The 18410-nt window shown below is 47.8% G+C and overlaps 1 protein-coding gene across 1 annotated transcript in view; it reads left to right on the top strand.

The window, feature by feature from the left end:
- Abca13 (ATP binding cassette subfamily A member 13) overlaps positions 1-18410 on the top strand; it is a 312721-nt gene that overhangs the window by 204464 nt on the left and 89847 nt on the right. The window contains 4 exon segments of the mRNA XM_063233618.1: positions 2802-2871; positions 6141-6259; positions 8457-8544; positions 15407-15515. Of these exon segments, the coding sequence (XP_063089688.1) occupies positions 2802-2871; positions 6141-6259; positions 8457-8544; positions 15407-15515 (386 nt within the window).

Below are 18410 nucleotides of genomic sequence, written 5' to 3' on the forward strand. Positions count from 1 at the left end.
CCACCAACTGCCACACATGCTTTATATTACTGCAAAACTTAAAAAATAGCTTTCAGTTTGCTTCCTAAAACCCAAAGCCAGCTGGCACACACCTGTAACCCTAGCACTCTGGAGAGCTGAGGCAGGAGAAGCATAGCTTCATGCAGTGACTTACGAAGACTATCTCAAAATGGAAAATAAAAAAGGATGGGGATACAGCTGCGTGGGAAGGTCCTGATTTCCATTTCCCAGTGCAGCAGAAGCAAAGAAAGCAAGCATCCCAGGGCTCAGAGGGAGGATGTGCTGGACAGGGATGCATTCTGTACCAGTGCCTTTCAGAGAAACTTGGACATGCGGGAATATTGATTCCAGTTCTTCTAAAATAAGAGACTTAAGAGATCAGTGCACACATAAGTAAGAATGTGTGGTATTTGCATTTCTGTGCCTGATTTATTTCATGTATTTATCTCTATATATCTATCACATCTTCTTTATCAACCTATCCATTGAAGTTCATTAAACTGAATTCCACATCACAGAGGCGGATGGTAGGGCAGTGACCCGAGCCTTGGCAGGCAAATGGGATGGATGGGGAGATGTTTAGGGGTACAGGTACAGGTGTGTGGGAGAAATGACTTCTGATATCATCACTGACAGGTAATGGAATATTTCAAAATACTTAGTGTAAAGCATTTTGATTTTCTAACACACAGAAAAGATAGATCAGGTGATGGATGTGACCCTTTCCTGATCTGATCATTACAGAGTGTGTGTGTGCATGCATCACGGCACCTTATTAATATGCACAGTTATTTTTTGTCAGAAATTATCAAGTGGTAAAAATAAGAAAGGTCAGTGCATGGTGCATGGTGAGTAATTGTGAAGTGATCTTAGAATCTGAAAATGTGAATAAAAAGACGGCCTTTCCATGAAATCCTGCAGAGGATTCCTTTTAGCAGAGTTTTTCGCTCTTGTTTTGCTCAGCTTTTATTTATTGAGGATCTACTATAAATAAAATACTCCATTAGGCATCAAGATTAATAAGATGCATACGGCCGAGTGTAAAGAAATTTCCAATTCTAGAAATAACCAATGAGGCAAGTGATAAAATACTGTCATGGCACATTGAATGGTAGAAGTGTATTTTTTAAATTAATAAATACAGAAAACCAGACAAGGATGCAATATTGGCAATATGTTTCCTAATTTGTGGTGACATATTTTCCCCGTTTGTCATGTTGGTAATTTGTGTGAGACTGAATAACTATTAATGTTCTCAGTATGGAAGAATTAATAGATAATTAATTACGTTACTTCCCTTTGGTCTTCTTTTGAAAAACAAAGTAATTCATTTAACCAATGTGTCCGTGGTGAGGATTTTATTTCTCTCCCCTTCTAATGAGGTGCAGGGGCAGCAAATCACATCGGCCACTACCGGGGTCTGTCCTTGGCCCATTGTTGCACCAAAGAAAGACCAGTGGGCAGAAGAAAATTGTGCCTTTTAGCCAGGGTCGCACAAGGAAGAACAAGAGGCGGCGACATGCATCAAAACTCTACTTGGATTTGTTTAGGTTTCAGCTGCTTTAAATGCATGGCAATGGCCCCCAAACTCCCTGCTCCATCACCCACAGCATGCTCTCTGCACATAGCCCGCTTCACCCTCACGTGGGCTCTCTGCTCTTTCTCTTGTGTTCCTGGATTTGTGTTGTTCTCTTGATTCTGTTTGTGAAGCCCACACAGTTGGTCCTTAGCTCCTCTTTATTTTGTAACTCTTTGCAATCATTTTCTTGCCTAGGGCATCAATCCCTTTCTACCTGGCTCTGGAAGCAATCAAGGAGAAGAGGTTTATTTTAGGTCATGGGCTCAGAGCATTTAGGGCATGGAGAACTGGCTCCAAGGCAGGAGTGGAAGGCTCTGGAGGAAGAGAACTGCTCACATCATGGTGTCCAGGAAGTGGAAGCAGAGAGAGAGAGAGAGAGAGAGAGAGAGAGAGAGAGAGAGAGAGAGAGAGAGAAGGGAGGAGTCGGAACAAGAACACCCCCTCCCAGGTCATCTTCCCCTGGCCCTGGGACCACCTCCTGCCTCAGAACCCAATGCTGGGATTATGCACCTGTGCTACCCACCCCCCACCCCCGCCTCTTATTCTAAAAGTTAGGGAAGGAAAGAATTCGTTAAAATGTCTAGCACATCCCTACAATCCAGTAAATGTTAGTTCTCTCTGTTCTCTCCCAATGTCTGAGTAATTAAGAATGATTACCATTACTCAAGTAAATTTTGATTTATGCGTGTTAGAAAAAAATTGGTAGTAGGGAGCCCCCGAGATTAACAGGGAAAATCTGTAATAGAAAAAGCTTTGGAACCACTGCTGTACATTTTCCTAACCCTCCACCATCCCGAGCTTCTTGTAGTGGAGATGTCATCCTGGCTGCCACCTGCAGGGTAATGAAGTCCCTGGGTCATGCCACAGAAAGGGATCTGCTAGGTTTGTTAATGAATGGCCTCCTGGTGTCTCATCATGGGACAGTGCACCTCTGCCCCCCACCGAAGCCCAGGAATTCCCTGCAAAGTCTGGGAGCTAGGCTGGTAGGCCCAGCACAGGAAGCTGAGCGAGCTCCTGTCCCATGAAGGAAGTGTTGGTCCCGTGATAAAGCATTGCCCTGTGATTAGCAGCTCATGCTGTGAGGAGGAATACAGAGTTTAGCCTCCCAGGCACTGGAGGCATCATCTTGTGGGGTTTGCTCCCTGGGCCCCAACTCTCTTTTAAGCAAATAAAACAGCTTTGTGATGGGAGGTTCACTCCAGGTGTCTCTTTTGTTCTTTAGGATGAATTCTTCATGTTGGCACAGGGACCCCTTTTCTCCCTCTGAATTCCAGGATTCCTGTGGCTGCCTGGTAAGCTCTGCAGCAGTTTTAATCTTTAAACAAGAACTTCAAGAGAAAAAGATGGGGCTGGGGATTTAGCTCAGTGGCATAAGCACCTACCTTGCAAGCAGGCAGTCGTGAGTTCGATCCCTGGTACCAATAAAAAAGAAAAAGATTGAGTTTTTCTCCAACTGCAAAGTCCTCTCTTTTGTTTTCCAAGTCACTGTGAATTTTTGGTTCACTTGATTGGCTGCTGCTAGGAAAAATTTCACCATGTAATCCCAGAATCCAACAAATCCTGGCCTCCTGCAGCTGCTCACTAACGCCCCCACCACCCCAGAGGTCTTAATGAAGCTGGTGAGTTGTCTTCCATTAATGATGAGAAGCCAGAATCATCCCATAGCGGTGCATTTCCTCAGGCTTTAGGTGCAGTGACCTCCAGGTGCTCATCATAGTTTTATCTGAGTTCTGAGAGCTGGATATTAACAGCTAAGATTCCACTCAGCATCCCTATGTGTGACTAAGTTGCACAGAGTGTGTAGAGCTAGATCGTCTATTCTTTTTTTTTTTTTTTTTTTTTTTTTTTTTTTTTTTTTTTTTTAGATAGGGTCACACTGCGTGTACAGACTGGCCTTGCACTCACCATGTAGCCCAGGCTGGTCTTGAACTTACAGTGACTTCAGCCTCAGCCTCAGCCTCAGCCTCTTGAGAGCTAAGATGACAGGCTTGCACCACCACACTTAACAATCTTCCCTTCTTAATGTGAAGGATGTCACTGCCTGATCTGTGAAGGGAAACATGCTGAAATCAGTGTGGAGATCTGATTGGAACTTGTCTCAAGGGAAATCTCCACAACTAGTTAGTACAAGGCTCATGTGGCTCATGCGGCAACTGTCATTTATCTAAAAAAGGGGAAATATCCAAGTTGAGGATCTATAAGGGAAATGGCCACAAGAAGAGTGTGGCCCTTTCTATTTAGCAGTGCAAAGCTGTGGTCCTCGCAGTTGTTGGTGACTGTAGAAAGCTTGCTTTGCGGAGCTGGGGTCTCCTTGCCTCTCTCAGATCAAAGTTGGGAATTCAGGAGAACAGGAACCCAGAACCCAGCCCCGGAGAGGTGGCCCCAGAGCTGCCAGGCTCAGCAGAGCTGCTGTTGGCCCGGTGCCTCCTGAACTCACCTGTATCTGAGGCTCCTTTGCTCTGACCAGCTCGCTTCTGCTCAAGAATTGTTTTGGGGGACACTACTATTTGTTTCTCTCTGTCTTGCATCTTCTGTGTACTCATAAACCCTGTAATGTTTTTCTGCGTTTTTATGCTTTAGCCTTGACTGAGTGTCCTGTTGTATCAGGAGCTTTTGTTCACCAGCTACCAAAGTCTATTCCGATTAGATGGCATGCTGGTGACTAAGGAACAAATGGATAAATATCAAAGTGCTTTATGTTCTTGACCCTAAATCGCTTCTGATACACAGGAACTATGAAGGTTCAGCAAGTGTACGGAAGAATAAAAGGTTTCGGGTGGAAAGTTCTGCAGCCAAATAAGTTTCAGAAATAATGAATGAAGCACAGGACTTGGAAAAATCACATTAGCATTGCAGAAAGACGTTAACTTGATGCACTGATACTATGAATTAGAGGAAGAGATGCTAGGAGCAGAGAAAGTTTGAAGATTGCTGTGTTAATCAGTGAGCCTGATAGTTGGCTTGGCTGCATTATTCACCCACCTGTTTCAGTTGACAAGTGGAAATCGAATACAGTGTACAGCGCCTTTGTGACACCCGCATGTATTTTGGAGTGGCTGAGTCTAGCTTTTCCAGAGAGGGTGCAGATGTTAAACAGCGTAAGGTGGCTCTGTACCACGTGTTACCTGCTCACACTTCTGTGGTGAACACGACTGGAAAGCACTCTCTTAGCAGTTTTCAGACACACAGTACATTGTTTTCAACTGCAGTCACCACATCGCACTCTTTTTTATTTTTCTAATTTTGTTTCATAGTTTAAAAAGCAAAACAGAAAAAAGGGTAGAAATGAAACAGAATTTTTAAAAAGTAGGGAATTAACACTAATTAATTAGTTAATATATTGCATATTGTCATCTTGGAAGTAGTTGTGCATGTTACAAAATCCAGGCTCAGAAATGATCCATCAAACAACAACAGCACAAACTGTTCCTTTTGATGACCTAACAGAGATTAGCAGTACAGTTATCTATCTAGCATACATGTAATCCATACTTTTGTATATGTAAAATCCTTTCCGTTCTTCCTTTTTTTCCTCCCCCCATCCCAGTTGTTGTGTCCTTCTGAGCACTTTCTTTCCCTCTCTTATTACAATATTTACTGTACATTTTGGGTCTCATCACTCTCTTAAACATATTTTCCCATGTAACTGATGTTTCCTGTCCTTTGCCAACATCTCTCTAATCCCCACTGGCCCTGCCTCTGGCAACAGTGATTTTTCTGTTTCCTTGGGTTTGACTTTTTCTGATCCCACTTGGGAGTGAGAGTCTGGCTGAACTCTAATTGACAACAAGGATATTTCTTTTTCATGTCTTCCCCCAGGCCTGTCTAGCAGAAGCCTAAAAATAATACTTTCAGCCTCAATAACCTTGTTACTTCTCTATGCTTTTTTAAAAAATGCATTTTTGAAACTAACAGCAAAGCCATACACTAGGTCGAGCTGGTTTTGTTTCCTCTTCTGCAGGTGAGAACAGGCACTTCCAGGGCCTGAAGGAAAGGGGCAGTGTTCTCTTCTCCTCCACTGCTCTGGAAGCAAAAGCATTACCTCAGCTGTGTACCTCTGTGGCCTCCTGGGGTGACCCTTGGCTCCTCCCTTGCTTGGTGCTCATTTTCTGGGTCCAACCTGGAGCTGTCACTGTCCCAGCCATGGGGAAGGGCTGCATGAATTCCACTTCAAACACTTAGGAGGGGAGCACAGGCCTGGGAGCTCTCCTGCCGCCCACCTCCCCCTGGACACCCCTCTCTCTCAGCTTTATCAAACCCAAGATCACCCGGTGGAAACACTTTCCCCTTTCCAGTTCTCACAGATCCGCTGGAACCTACACACAGAGAAGGACTGAAGTCCTCAGATATAACTGAATGCTCATCTCTGTGGAATTCCCCACAATCCTCAAATGCAGGGGACTCTTAAAGACATTGAGAAATCGCAGTGCATACCAAGGCTGGAGTAGTTTATTAAAAATCAAAAGCCAGGGAAAGTCACGCTTAGTTTAAAGCAATGTTGGAGAACCAGTGTGTGGGTTTTCATAATTTTTCTTTTCCATCTGTTTGGGAACAATGGCAGAAGTGTCTGAACAGAAGTGCAGGGGCGCCCTACCTGACCAACAACCTGGGCCACACCCTGTTCAATCTCTCCGAGTTCCCAGTGGAGCAGGACTTACTGGTGCCATCTGAAAATCCAAGGTGGGTTCAGAACTGTCCCTGGGTCTTTTCTGTCATCTTTGGGTTATAGTTACCCCTGGCTGTCTGGAGGGATGGAATCAGGGACTCTCTAGATGTCTTCTGAAAGAGATGAAGGTACAATCTGCAGTGGTCCATGCATATCCATTCCCAATTCATCAGAGCCACACCCTGGAAGCAGCCATCCATCCATCCACAGATGACTAGAAAGAAACACATTATCGCACAAATGGAGCACTACTGTGTCCTAAAGAAGGATAGGCATGGCCATTTGTAGGATGAGGAAGGTACCTCAAGACCGTAACGTTAAGTGAAATAAATCTGACATACAAATTTAAATATCACATTGTTTCTCTAATGTGAGAAACTCAGATGATAAATAAAGAACACAATGAAGGATAGATAATAGGAAACTACTTACCAAAAGGGAAGTGGATCAAGGAATGGAGGGACAGGGAAAGGGAGGGAGGGGGAAGGGATGGAAAAAGAGTGAAGATGTGAATGCACACACACGAGCTCTGCTCAGGGAAGGTGAACATTAAGACACAAACATGGCCTAATAAAAAGTAGCACAGTATTTGCATGAAATGTTCCTGAAACTTCCTGTGTGCCCTAAACTATCTCCAGATGACTGTCATGTCTGGTATGATGTAGCTGCTACGCAAACAGCTGTGCTCTATGATGTTCAGGGAATGGTGACAAAGGTCAGTTGTCCACACCATGTAGACACATTCTGTTTTTCTATAATACTTTCCATCCAAGCTTGCTGGGATTCACAGACACAGAGCCATGGAAACAGAATGTCTCACAAGCAAATGTTCCCCAAAACTCAGAAGTCTGACCCCCAGCTGTGCTCCCACAGCTCCTAGAGCCCAACTGCTGCCCTGAGCAGGTTCCTCTCTGCTGACTTCTGGTATGGAAGTGATGGGGAATCATCTCAATTTCCATCATCAGTGGCCCAGGCAGAGGAGCCCACAGGGATCCTGCTGCTGACATAAAATGAAACAGTGCCTCTCCTTAGGGTTCCCAGCAGCATGGGAGCGGGGTGTAACTCCCACTTTAAAATTCCTCCCTGGAAAGTTTGGGAGTTTGGGGAATATTTCTGAAAACTTCTTGCTTTCAATCTGGGCAATGCTTGCCACACTGCTGAGTTTTCTGAGTTCCCTGAAGCTCACAAGTGGCATCACACACATGGGCACCACGTGGGCTGCGAGGAAGCTGGCCCTGGTGTCACAGGCCCCCGATACCAGCGTAGCTATCTCAGTGTGGCCTCCCTGCAGCTCTCTGCTGCCATCTCCTAGTGTCCATCACCTGGCCTGTGGCCCTGGCCTTCACTCCTCAAGGCTAGGAACTTGTACACTCAGAAGCTGTTTCTGGCGGATCAGAAAGTATGCATCCCAGGAGTTACCATCCTATGCGCACACGGTTGTTGCGTGGCTGTGGTTGGCACTCAGCCCATGTGGGGAGGTCACATTCCTGTCCCTTTGTCTCAGCTTTTCCAGTGGGTCCAGGGAGCCACTGGAAAATCTCTTTCTATCCAGTGGCTGGAAATCAAGCTTAAGAGGCACCTTTGAGTGCCTCTTAAGTGCCTCTCAAGTCTGCTGTTTTGGGAGTACAGTCAGTGTGGTGTCATCAGTCGCTGGAGACCTGCCTGAGCCATGAGCTCACAAGCCCAGGGTCCAAATCATGCAGGGCACTTAATATACAGGATGGAGGTATAGGGTGTGGGGGGAATTCCAAAGGGAGGGGAATCTCGCCTGCCTCTGGTCCCAACACCTCCCAGGACTAGGTAGTAGGAGACTGGAGAAAGAAGGGAGCAGAGAAGGGTGATGGGCCAAGGGGACAGTGGGGTCGAGATGGCTGCAGTCCCCAGAGTGGTGGCTTCCTAGCACCGTGACCTAAGTCCAGTGTAGCATTGTGGTCACTGCCGTGGTCACAGGTGACTGCATTTCCTGGCCAAGCAGTTTCTTCCAAGCAGCATATGCTCAGCTGTGGTCTGCTCTTCCCAGTCCTCTCCCAAGCAGTGCTTGTGCTGGGTGCCTGTCTGGCACGCCCCCTCTGTGTCTCACCTGGTCCTGCCCCAGGCCTGGCAGAAAACCATGTAATTACTCTGACCAGTGCAGCTGGTGAATGTCCCCTGCGTGCCCTCCCATGTCCCATGTGCCTGGTCAGATGCTGACACTGTGTTTACTGTCTACAGCCTTGGCGGCTGGTCTTTCGGAGTGAGGGTCCTAGGTGGAGCTCAAGACGTGAATGCCAATGCCACAAAACCAAGACCTCCGGCAAAGGTAATGGTGCTTCTCCCCTTTTCTCTCTGTTTTAGAAAGTAGCCAGAGCAGCTAAAAACACAACATAAGTGGAGTACAGTGGCACAGGCCTGCAGTTTCAATGCTTCGGGAAGCTGAGGAAGGAGAATAGGAATCTTGAGCCCAGCCCAGGCAACTTAGAGGTGACTGAGACCCTGTCTCAAAATAAAAGGCCTGGAATGCAGCTCAGGGTGAGGGCTGGGCTTCCTGTCCAGTAACAAAACCAACATCAACATCAACAGGAACAATCACAGCAGCAGTAACAGCAGCAGCAGTGCAAGGTGTTTCTGAGCAGAGTTGGAGGCAGGGACAGATGCTGTCCCGGGCTGGAACTGAGGCTGCTTGTGTGTAAACATCCCCTTGGAAGAGAAAATTGAACTGTTGTCCCTGCAGTGGTTTAGAAATAGGACAAGTGGGTTACTGATCTTTATGGTCAGAACAGGACCAGCAGATGTGATGCAAGTAGGAAGCTCACTTTGTGTTCAATGTTCCCATAGTCACATTAACTGGGAATGAACTCTTATCCCCGTGCCCAAGGAACATTTGTGTACAAACCTGAACTCCTCATCTTAAAGGAGATGGGGTGGACTCGACTGACACAGAGACAGAGGCAGTGACACAGGACCAGTCTTAGGGGCCCTGGGCAGGACTGTCCTGCGCATTAGGAAATTTTCTGAGGGCCTTCAGAGAGGAGGTGGGAGGGCTGGGGCTGTGGGATTGGGGGACAGGAGACTTCAGCACCTGCAGGGACAAAGGCTGGAGGGCAGGTCTTCCCAGAAGAGAGATTAGCACAACCAGAAAGATGGGCAGAGATGGCAGCGGCAAGGCTTTCATCCTCAGCCCTGGGGGACAGTGTGGTGATGCCTGGGCACACACTGGAGAGGACAAGGGGACACTGGAGAGGATGGCGTGAGTTTAGCTAGGGCAGCAGTGCAGAAATGGCCCAGAGCCCTGTCTTTGCTTAGCCCGAGTATGGTGCCTGCTCGCAGGCTTACCACAGAGCTGATGACACAAGACTTCTGCAGGTCCTTGGAGGCCTCTCTGTGCTCCTACAGCGATGTGCACCCTCCAAGTGGGCTTGAGAAAGTTGGGCTGGATGATGACCCATGCACCTGGAGGTTCACCCAGGGGATAAATTTCCTATAGGCCCTTCCCCTGGTCATCCCCAGTGAAAACCTCCTCAGTCACCCTTCACCATTTAATCCCAGAAGAAGATTCTAAGTCACAGTGTGGGGATTTAGAAATCTCTTCTGCTGAGGTCCGTGAAAACTGCTCTTCCTTTCAAAGCAGTGGAAAGACTCACAGCTCAGTATGAAACTGGCATCATTTGTACCTTGGAGAAAAACCACCTGTGACATATTTTCTTTGTGTTTTGGAACACATACACACCATTATTGATACAGACTTAACTTGTGGAAGGAATCTGTTTCTTTCCGGGGTGCACACTTGGACTTTTTAGTCTGATTATCTCCAAAGCCATCTTAATTACAGTGCACAGTTGCATCTTAACTGTGAGACACCCAGAATGTGGGTTGATAACTTTGCCTGGGAAGGGTTGGGGCTGCCAGATCTCCCCGACACCCCTTCCTTTCGCCTTATTTTAGACAGCCCTTCTGCACTGAACCAGCTGTGTCCAATTGTGATTTCTGGAGAGTTTCCTGGAGTCTAATGTCTGTTTTGCCAGGTGCAGGCATGCGAATGAGTTGCATGTGGACCTCTGGGCAGTGAGGGTCTTTCTAGGGCTCCGAGGAGGCCGATGCCACAGTGAGCTGTAAAGAGCAGTCTGCCCTCTACTGCGTCCACTGGAGGCTGGGCTGGCTGATGTCCCATCACATGATTGCGTTGACCTTCAGGGCTTAATGAGCAGCTGTTCCTTTCTGCCTGTAGGCTGTATGCACAAGACACCTGTGGTACAATTTTCATAGTCCTTTTGCAGAAAAAAGGGAAGTTTGCCCATGATATGCACAACCTATGACTCATGATCCTGTAGAAGTCTCTTGTGTAACCTGAGCATGAGCTACTTTACCCACATCCTGAGTGTTTAGCTTATTTAATCAAAGCACCCTTTAGAGCATGCATGCTTTGCATCAAAATCCAAACACATACTAAGCATTGTCTCCGTTTTGGGGCACACACTGTGTCCTGTCCTGGATTTTATCCCCCCTGGAGTAAATGCCCCCTCAGTGCTCATCTCTTCCCACTACTGCCTGGGAACTTTTCTGCAAGCCAGGACTCCTAACTCTGGAGATGGAGGTGTTTCCTGGTGGCTCAGTATGGTCTTGAGAGGAGAGTAACTTCCTGCTCCACTCTCTGGACAGTGGAGAAAGAAATCCCACGACCTCTTTTCAGAACACAGGGCAGCTCTAGAAAGCTTCTCTTTGGAGGAGAAAGATAAAAGAGAGGAAAGCCTTTCCTCGAATATGGCAAAATCCCATATGCTAATTTTAAGGTCAGCATGCAGTGTGCACCGGTTATGGTTACTGAAGACCTTGGTAGAACCTCTCTCAGATGAAGGCAGACTGACAGGAGTGGAATGGGGGCTCACTGGTGCAGCACAGACTACTGTGGGCTGTGCTCACGCTGGCCCTGATTCTGCCCCTGGCAGAGTTGTCAGCTCATCACCCACAAGGCCCCTTCCCCCTCCTGCCCACCGTGTGCTTCCTGCCCCTAATGCCTCGCAGTGTGGTGTAAAGAGGGTGCTCTTGGCTAATCCTAGAAAGCTGGACTCTGTTTCCAGCTGGACAGTGCTTTCACACTGAGCCCTGCCAAGCCTGGCTTCAGGTTGGAGGGCCTTACACAGTGTCTGAGGCTTTTTCCATAACTCAGCTTTGCAAGCCAAGTTTGGGGTTCTTGTTGGTGCAGGCTACCCTCACTGGGATTTAGGGAATATCAGGGAGCCAGGAGCAGCACTCCGTAAGCTCCAGGCCTCTGTGCTCCAGGAACATCCCCTATCACCATCCTTCTCTCAGCAATCTTAACAGGTGCTCAGAGCCACACCCTGGATATTGGCTCTGAAGCCATTGTTGACTTTCTGCCTAGGAATCCCCAACCCAGGTTTACCGCACACATTGTAGCTTCAAAGTTGACAATTTCAGTAGCTATTTTATTATTCATTTAGTTAGTTTTGGTACCAGAAATCAAACTTAGGACCTTGCACTTGTTATAGTTGCCAACAGCAGTTTTCTTGGCATTTTTTTCCAGCATTCCCACAGGTTTTATCAACTACCTCTATATTCACTGAGTGTCTCTGGGTCCACTACTTGTGGACCTTGAAAGCAGTGACACCCATTTCCAGCTTTTGTGACAGTAAGGTACCTGCTGGTGCTCTCACCGCATGGGTTGTCTCTCACCACAGCATTGCTGCATAACAGAGATAGGGAACCTCAGAGGCCTCAACACTACACACCATGTACGGAGCAGCCTGCAAGGTTCATCGGCAGTGGGCAGCCAGGTCACCTTGGCTCCTAAGATCTGTGCACACACAAGGTGGAAGTGAACAGGTCCTCAGGGGACCATTGCATGTCCAGAGGCCACATGCACAGAGGTCAAAGTGGAGAGAGAGAGAGGGAGGGGAAGAGAGGGAGAAAGGAATAGGAGGAAGGAGGGAGAGGGACAGAGGATGGCCCAATGAGATGGGCGGGTTTCCTACAGGGAGAGTTAATTTTTGGCTTTAAACCAAGAAGCACAAATTTCAGATGGTCACTCTGAAGGACAGTTCCCTTGCATGTCTGGTTCATGTAGGACATGGGGGGACAAGTATGCTGTCCTGTCCTGTAGGCTGTACCTTTCTGACTTCTCCCATAGCGGGGAGATCTCCAGGCTGGATCAAGCAGGTAGGGGAGCTGGGAGGAGGCAAGGACTAGAAGTTGGGTGAGGTCCATAGACTGTCCAGGGAATACACAATTGGAGGAATTTGCTTGGTGTGAGGTGGGGTTCAGCTTAGCCTATGTCTTGACTTCTGGTAGGGAGGCCCAGGCTGTGCTCTCTTTGGGTGACATCAGAGGCCCAGGCAGGACCGCAGGATAGACATGCACTTGTTAAACTGCTACCAGTGTCACAGGCTAGGAGCCAAAGCCAGTCCAGTGGCAGAGCCTGGTCAGTCTGGAGCGGCATGAAAAGCAGCTGGCTGTGAGCATGGGAAGCCCAGGAATGGGAAGGCTTCTAGAGCTGAGCCCTCAGCCCAGGAGGACAAGATGGGCAGGGTGAGGAGGGCGACCCTGTCCCCCCAGCTTCCTGACTCCCCAGCAGCCCCACCTCCCTTTCTGTGTGCCACAGGACTGTGTCATTGTAAGTTGTAAAGAAGTCATCCTGCTTTTAAAACATAGATTAAAGAGACTGAAACAACACAAGTGGAGCAAACAAAACAAAATTTGAATGCCTTAGTCCTCAGGCTAAGGCCAGCATTAGTTCTATGATTTTTTTCCCTCCAGCTAAATATTTAAGAAGATCAAGCTGTGTGTGGTGGCTCATGCTTGTAATCTGAGTACCTGGAAGGGTGAGGCAGGAGAATCCTGAGTTTAAGGCTAGCCTGGGATACATAGAGAGACTGTATCTCTCAAAAAAGAGATTCTCTTAAAGATGGGGGGAAGGGTAAATAAAAAGAATTAAAATGTGTTAGGTAACCTGGCATGGTGCACCCTGTAATACCAGCACTTGGGAGGCAGAGGTAGGAAGATCACCAGGCATTTGAGGCCAGTCTGGAGTATATAGTGAGTTAGTTCAAGGTCAGCCTGAACTGCAGCAAGACCCTGACTCAAAAAACAGAACAAAAACAGAAAGATGTGTTAGGTACATGTACCAACGCCCCATGAGGAACTTTATCCTTTTGTACTGCAAGCATGCACTAACCAAAATAGAAACAGAAGGCAGAGCATCTCAGGTGGGGTCCAGGGGAACCCAGCTTCCAGAGGCCAGAGTTTTCTAAAGGAGCCTGTCCCTTATCTGTGAGTTCCAAAGTAGGGTGCCTGTGTAGGCATGCCTGGGGTGGGCTTGATTCCAGGGTGACTCCGAGGAGCTCCAGCTGTGTGGAAGGAACTCTGAGCTCTGCCTCTAGCAAGGCAGGTGGAGCGGCTGGACCTGCTTCTGAGCTGTGAGTTGTGCTTGCTGAGTTGGAAGCTGCCCTCTTTACTGGAGGAGCTCGGCCCTTCCGCTCCTTAGCAAGAGTTGTGGTTTCAGCTGCTTCGGATCTGCCGCCCTTGTTGTCTGTGGTGCAGGGTTCACCAGCCCTAGCCCCAGTCTGTAGACTCTCATGGCATGTCCCCAGTTTTGCGCTGAGCACCTTTCCAGCTTCACAACGTCATGGTTTATGTCTGTGTCCCCCAGACCTCATGAGTTTGCATTGTGCATTTGTGATTGGTTCATTGTCTAGTGCTTGGATTGATGGTGTCAGGGCTCCACCCACATAGGGGTGGAGCCAGGATGTGTTGTAATGGCAGGAAGAAGGTGTGTCTTGCTCTTTGCTGGTTCCTGCTTGCAGTTGGCAGCCGCCATGAACTGCGGCCCAGCCATACCACCCTGCCTTGGAGCCAACTGAGTGTGGACTGAAACCTCCAAAAACTTTAAGAAATAAACCTTTCCTTTCCCAGCTTTGGGCTTCAGGTATTTTGTCTCAGCGATGAGTAAAAGGTAACACCCCCTCTCCTTGGAGCTTAAAGGGGGCCTGGCCAGAATTTCTCTGTGGAGTTAAAATACTTGAGAAGGGGGTTCTCCTTTCTGAACTGCTGGAGGAGGTGGGCAGAGGAAGAGAGGGAGAATGCTGTCTTGCTCAGCGGTGTCCAGCTTTGGTTTTTAAAGGATCCCAGGATCCCTGATCACGTAGCAGTCCTAGGGACACAGTAGCTGCCCCCAGAGGATCTTGGATAAAACGTGGTTGGTTGTAGCACGATGTGGTACAGGCAGAGACTGCAGGTCTGGGTCTTACCTCATGTAAACTTTGGTGACCCCTGAAGCAGGTACACTTGCTGGGGCAGCCTCAGTGCCCACCAGTGGATCCTCTCTTGCAAAAGATGATGCCCTGTAGAGAGACAAGCGCCTTGGTGGGTGAATTAAGATCTGCTGTTCTGGTTGGTTCTTTGTATTTCTACAGGATACTCAGCAGCTCCCAGGCTGAGTGCCAACTTTTCAGGAAAGCACGGAGATTTTGCCATGTAGGTAGTGATGGTTTGATTAGAGCCCTTGTGATACTTATTATCCAGCTTTAATAACACACTCTCTCTCTCTCACTTCCTCTCACACCTTGCTCCTCACTAAGAGGGGCAGTTTCCTTCTCCATGCTCAGCAAATGTTGGGTCCAATTTATTTTTTTTTTTTTTTTTTTTTTTTTTTTTTTTTTTTGGTCTTTTTCATTTTTATCGGTACCGGGGATCGAACTCACGACCGCCTGCTTGCAAGGCAGGTGCTTATGCCGCTGAGCTAAACCCCCAGCCCCTGGGTCCAATTTATTTTGAGGAATAACGTCCTACATTGTGTTATTAATTTGAAAGTCATTTTTTCCTTCTGATCATCTTCCATGGTTTGAATTTGCAGGTCAAATTTCATTAGCTCACCATCCAAGGAAGAGGAGAGGAAGAAACATGTCAGGCTTCAGTTCCCTGTTCCCTCCGAGACTATGATTAGCCACAACATTCACATTTGTTCTGGGAAAAATTAATCTATTTTAGCTGTAAATTATATGCTTAAGATAAATATAAAATTAGCAGCCTGGAATTGGCTGCTTGATGTCAGCCAGGCTGATGTCCAGTCCTCAGGTGCTGTGGGTGCTGATTGACACCTGCAGTCCTGCACCTGGGAGAGACTGAGGAGCACGCACCTGGAGGAGAGCACTAATGCACCTGTGCTTTTCCAGGTGTGGTTTAACCAGAAGAGCTTTCACTCCCTGCCTTCCTACCTCAATCATCTGAACAACCTCATTCTGTGGAGACACTTGCCCCCAGACATGGACTGGAGACCTTATGGTAAGGTTCTCTTTTGTGCAGCAGAATTCACTGCTTTCAAAAGAGCAGTGTCTTTTAAATGAAGGAGGCAGGGATGGTGTGGAGAAAGAGAGCAAAGCACAAAGCCCAGACTCCTGCTGGGAGCCGGTCTGCCAGGGAGCACTGGTCTGCCAAGGAGGGCCTACAGGGGTAGGTGCTTCCTGCTCCTGTGTCCCAGCTGAGTTGTCCAACTTTCTGAGGACTATGGCCTTGTCCCCCAGGAGAAGGACAGAAGCCAGGAGAGAGTTTCTGTGGCTGTCTGACATCTTACAGAAGCAAGAGGAACTCCCACTTTAAGGATACCACAGTATAGGATTATGCAAAGGAGAACACAGACCCCACTGAGGGATGTGATGTGATTTATGCAGGGGCCTCAGCCCATGGCTTATCTGCAGGGATCAGTGTGGATTACTAGATCTTATCTTGTTAAATGGCACAATGCAGAGTTAATTTATTAGTTCAAAGGAATCTTTATTTGCTTTAATTGAATGGGCAAATTATAATTTATCAAGTTTCCTTTTGGTTTTCCGTTAAAGAATGAAACAGGAAATGTTAGCAACAATAGACCATATCAATCATAATTTATGCACAAAACACATTTGTTGAAATATTAAGTCTCATAGAAACGGATGCTAAGGACAGTGATACCTCAGTTCACAAACTTAATTCTTGCCATGATTCTGGCCCCAAACTGATGAAAGCTGAATCAAATTTTCTCCTACGGTCCACTTTGAACCTAACCATTGGATTCGATTCGGTTCTTATCCAATTCAGTTTGTGACCAGAGTCCTGGAGAGAGTTAAGTTTCTAAACAGAGGCACCACTGTGATTATCCTCACATGCTTTCACTTTCTCGTAAAATTCCTTCACTGTTCCGTATTTGTTTTCTCTTCCCTGCCAATCTATCTTTTCAATGTGGGAAAATTGAGCTCAGAGCCTCGCTCATGTCAGACAAGAGCTCTACTGCTGACTCAGCACCAGCGATGACCAGTTCTTAACATAAATTCACTTGTGGAACCATAAGGATTTCATAGTGATAACTGGTGATATAAAGCATTTAAGATGCTGTGACTGACAGCAGTGTGAAGATGCACAGAGTCAGCTGGAGGAGGAAGGCAGCGGGACATGCATGAAGGGGCTGAGATGAACCAGGAACCCCATGAGAGATTTAACACCCGGGTTTAATTTTCACACCAGTTTTGCAGGATGGGTCATATGTGCCCACCTTGCTGGTTGGAAAGCTGATATCCTCTCAAATCAGCAGCAGTGGCCTCTGCAAGTTAGTAAGAGGTAGTGACTGGATGCTAAGTCCTGTTAATGAGGAGCCCAGGCCCCGCACTAGGTCACAGCACCAGCCCAGGGGCCACCAGCCTGGCAGACATCTGCGGTCAGGAAGCTGAGCATGGGCTTTAGCATTGCAAGACAGGGCTTTACTTCTCCAGTGCTGGGCGTGGCCCCCAGGACCTCACTCTTGCTGAGCACTCTGTCTGTCACTGAGCTTGGGCCCCAGCCCTGGCAGTGTGTGTTCAGACAGGGCAGAGACCAGGCCAATTTCATCACAGAGTGGCATACAGGGAGGAAAAAGCTGATCTCTCTGGAGAGATGGGTTGAAGTCAGATTCTCCTGGACTGTGACTGACCGGGTAAGAAGGATGGACTTTGACCACCAGGGGACGTCTTTCCAGGCATCTGAGGGTCCAAGGTGTGTGAAGAAGGGTGGATCTGTAAGCTGTGACTCTGTGGAAAGGGCCAGTCCCAATGTAGTGACCCACTGGCTGGACAGCTGTCACAGTTCAGAGGTGAGCCAGGCCAGGCCCGGGTGAGTATGGGAAGCAATGACAAGGGTCAGGCAGACAGAGAAGAGGTCATGGTGCTGGAGATGAGGGGAAGAGAGGATCTAAGAACCTGAAATGTAAGACCCAGCCTTTTCTACTGAATGACTTCCTGTTCAGTCTGGTGGCCTTGTGGAAGCGCCCTGGAGAAGAGCTCTCTGTGCAGGGAAGGGGACAGATGGCCCGGTGCAGGGTCAGAGGTGGCAGCTGTGTCTGCTCATGAAGGTGACTACACACAGGAAAGGTCAGAGTGCTGCAGAGAAAATCAGCAGCGAAGTCATCAGGGCCTGAACCCTCACCCTGACTCAGTCCTGATGGATCAAGGTGGTCAGCGAGGTGCTGCCTGAGGCAGAGACTCAGGAGAAGGCTGCAGAGGGCAGGGAGAGAAGAGCTGGACACTGCAGCCCCAGAAGGGGGTTCAGCCTGCAGACAGGCAGGAGCGAAGGTACAGGGAATGCTCCAGGGTCACCATGGAGGGGAGTCCAGGCGTCAGCTGAATCCACAGGGCAGATGGGACAGAGTGACGGAATGGAAATCAAGTAGAAGACATGAGAAAACTCTGTGTGTGTGTGTGTGTGGGTGTGTGTGTGTGTGTGTGTGTGGGTGTGTGTGTGTGTAGTAAGGAATAGTGGAGAGCAGGCTGATGGGATGAGCAGGTGAGCATAATTGGAACATTCAAAAGTATCAAATAAATCCCATGTGGTTGCCATGCCTGCAATCCTAGCACTCTTGGGAGGCTGAGGCAGTAGAATCCCATGTTGAAGCCCAGCCTTAGTGACTTAGAAAAATACTGTCTCAAATTAAAAAATAAATAAGAGAAGAATTGGGAATGCAGCTCAGTACAAAGGCTGGGATCAATATGAGCTACCAAAAGAAAAAAAAAGAGTAAAGTCAATTGATGAATTAAGATCTGGAAAAAGGGAGACAGAACTGAAATGGAGGGGTTTATCTTGAACCCCCTGGTGAGACTTGGGGCATGGGAGAAGAGGTGAAGCTTCATGCCAGCCAGCCTTACCCTCCACAGAATGAAAGGAGAGGAAGGGGAC

This window comes from Cavia porcellus, unplaced genomic scaffold, assembly GCF_034190915.1.
Source record: "Cavia porcellus strain 051 isolate PalLab524CR breed Dunkin Hartley unplaced genomic scaffold, mCavPor4.1 scaffold_23, whole genome shotgun sequence".
NCBI lineage: Eukaryota > Metazoa > Chordata > Mammalia > Rodentia > Caviidae > Cavia > Cavia porcellus.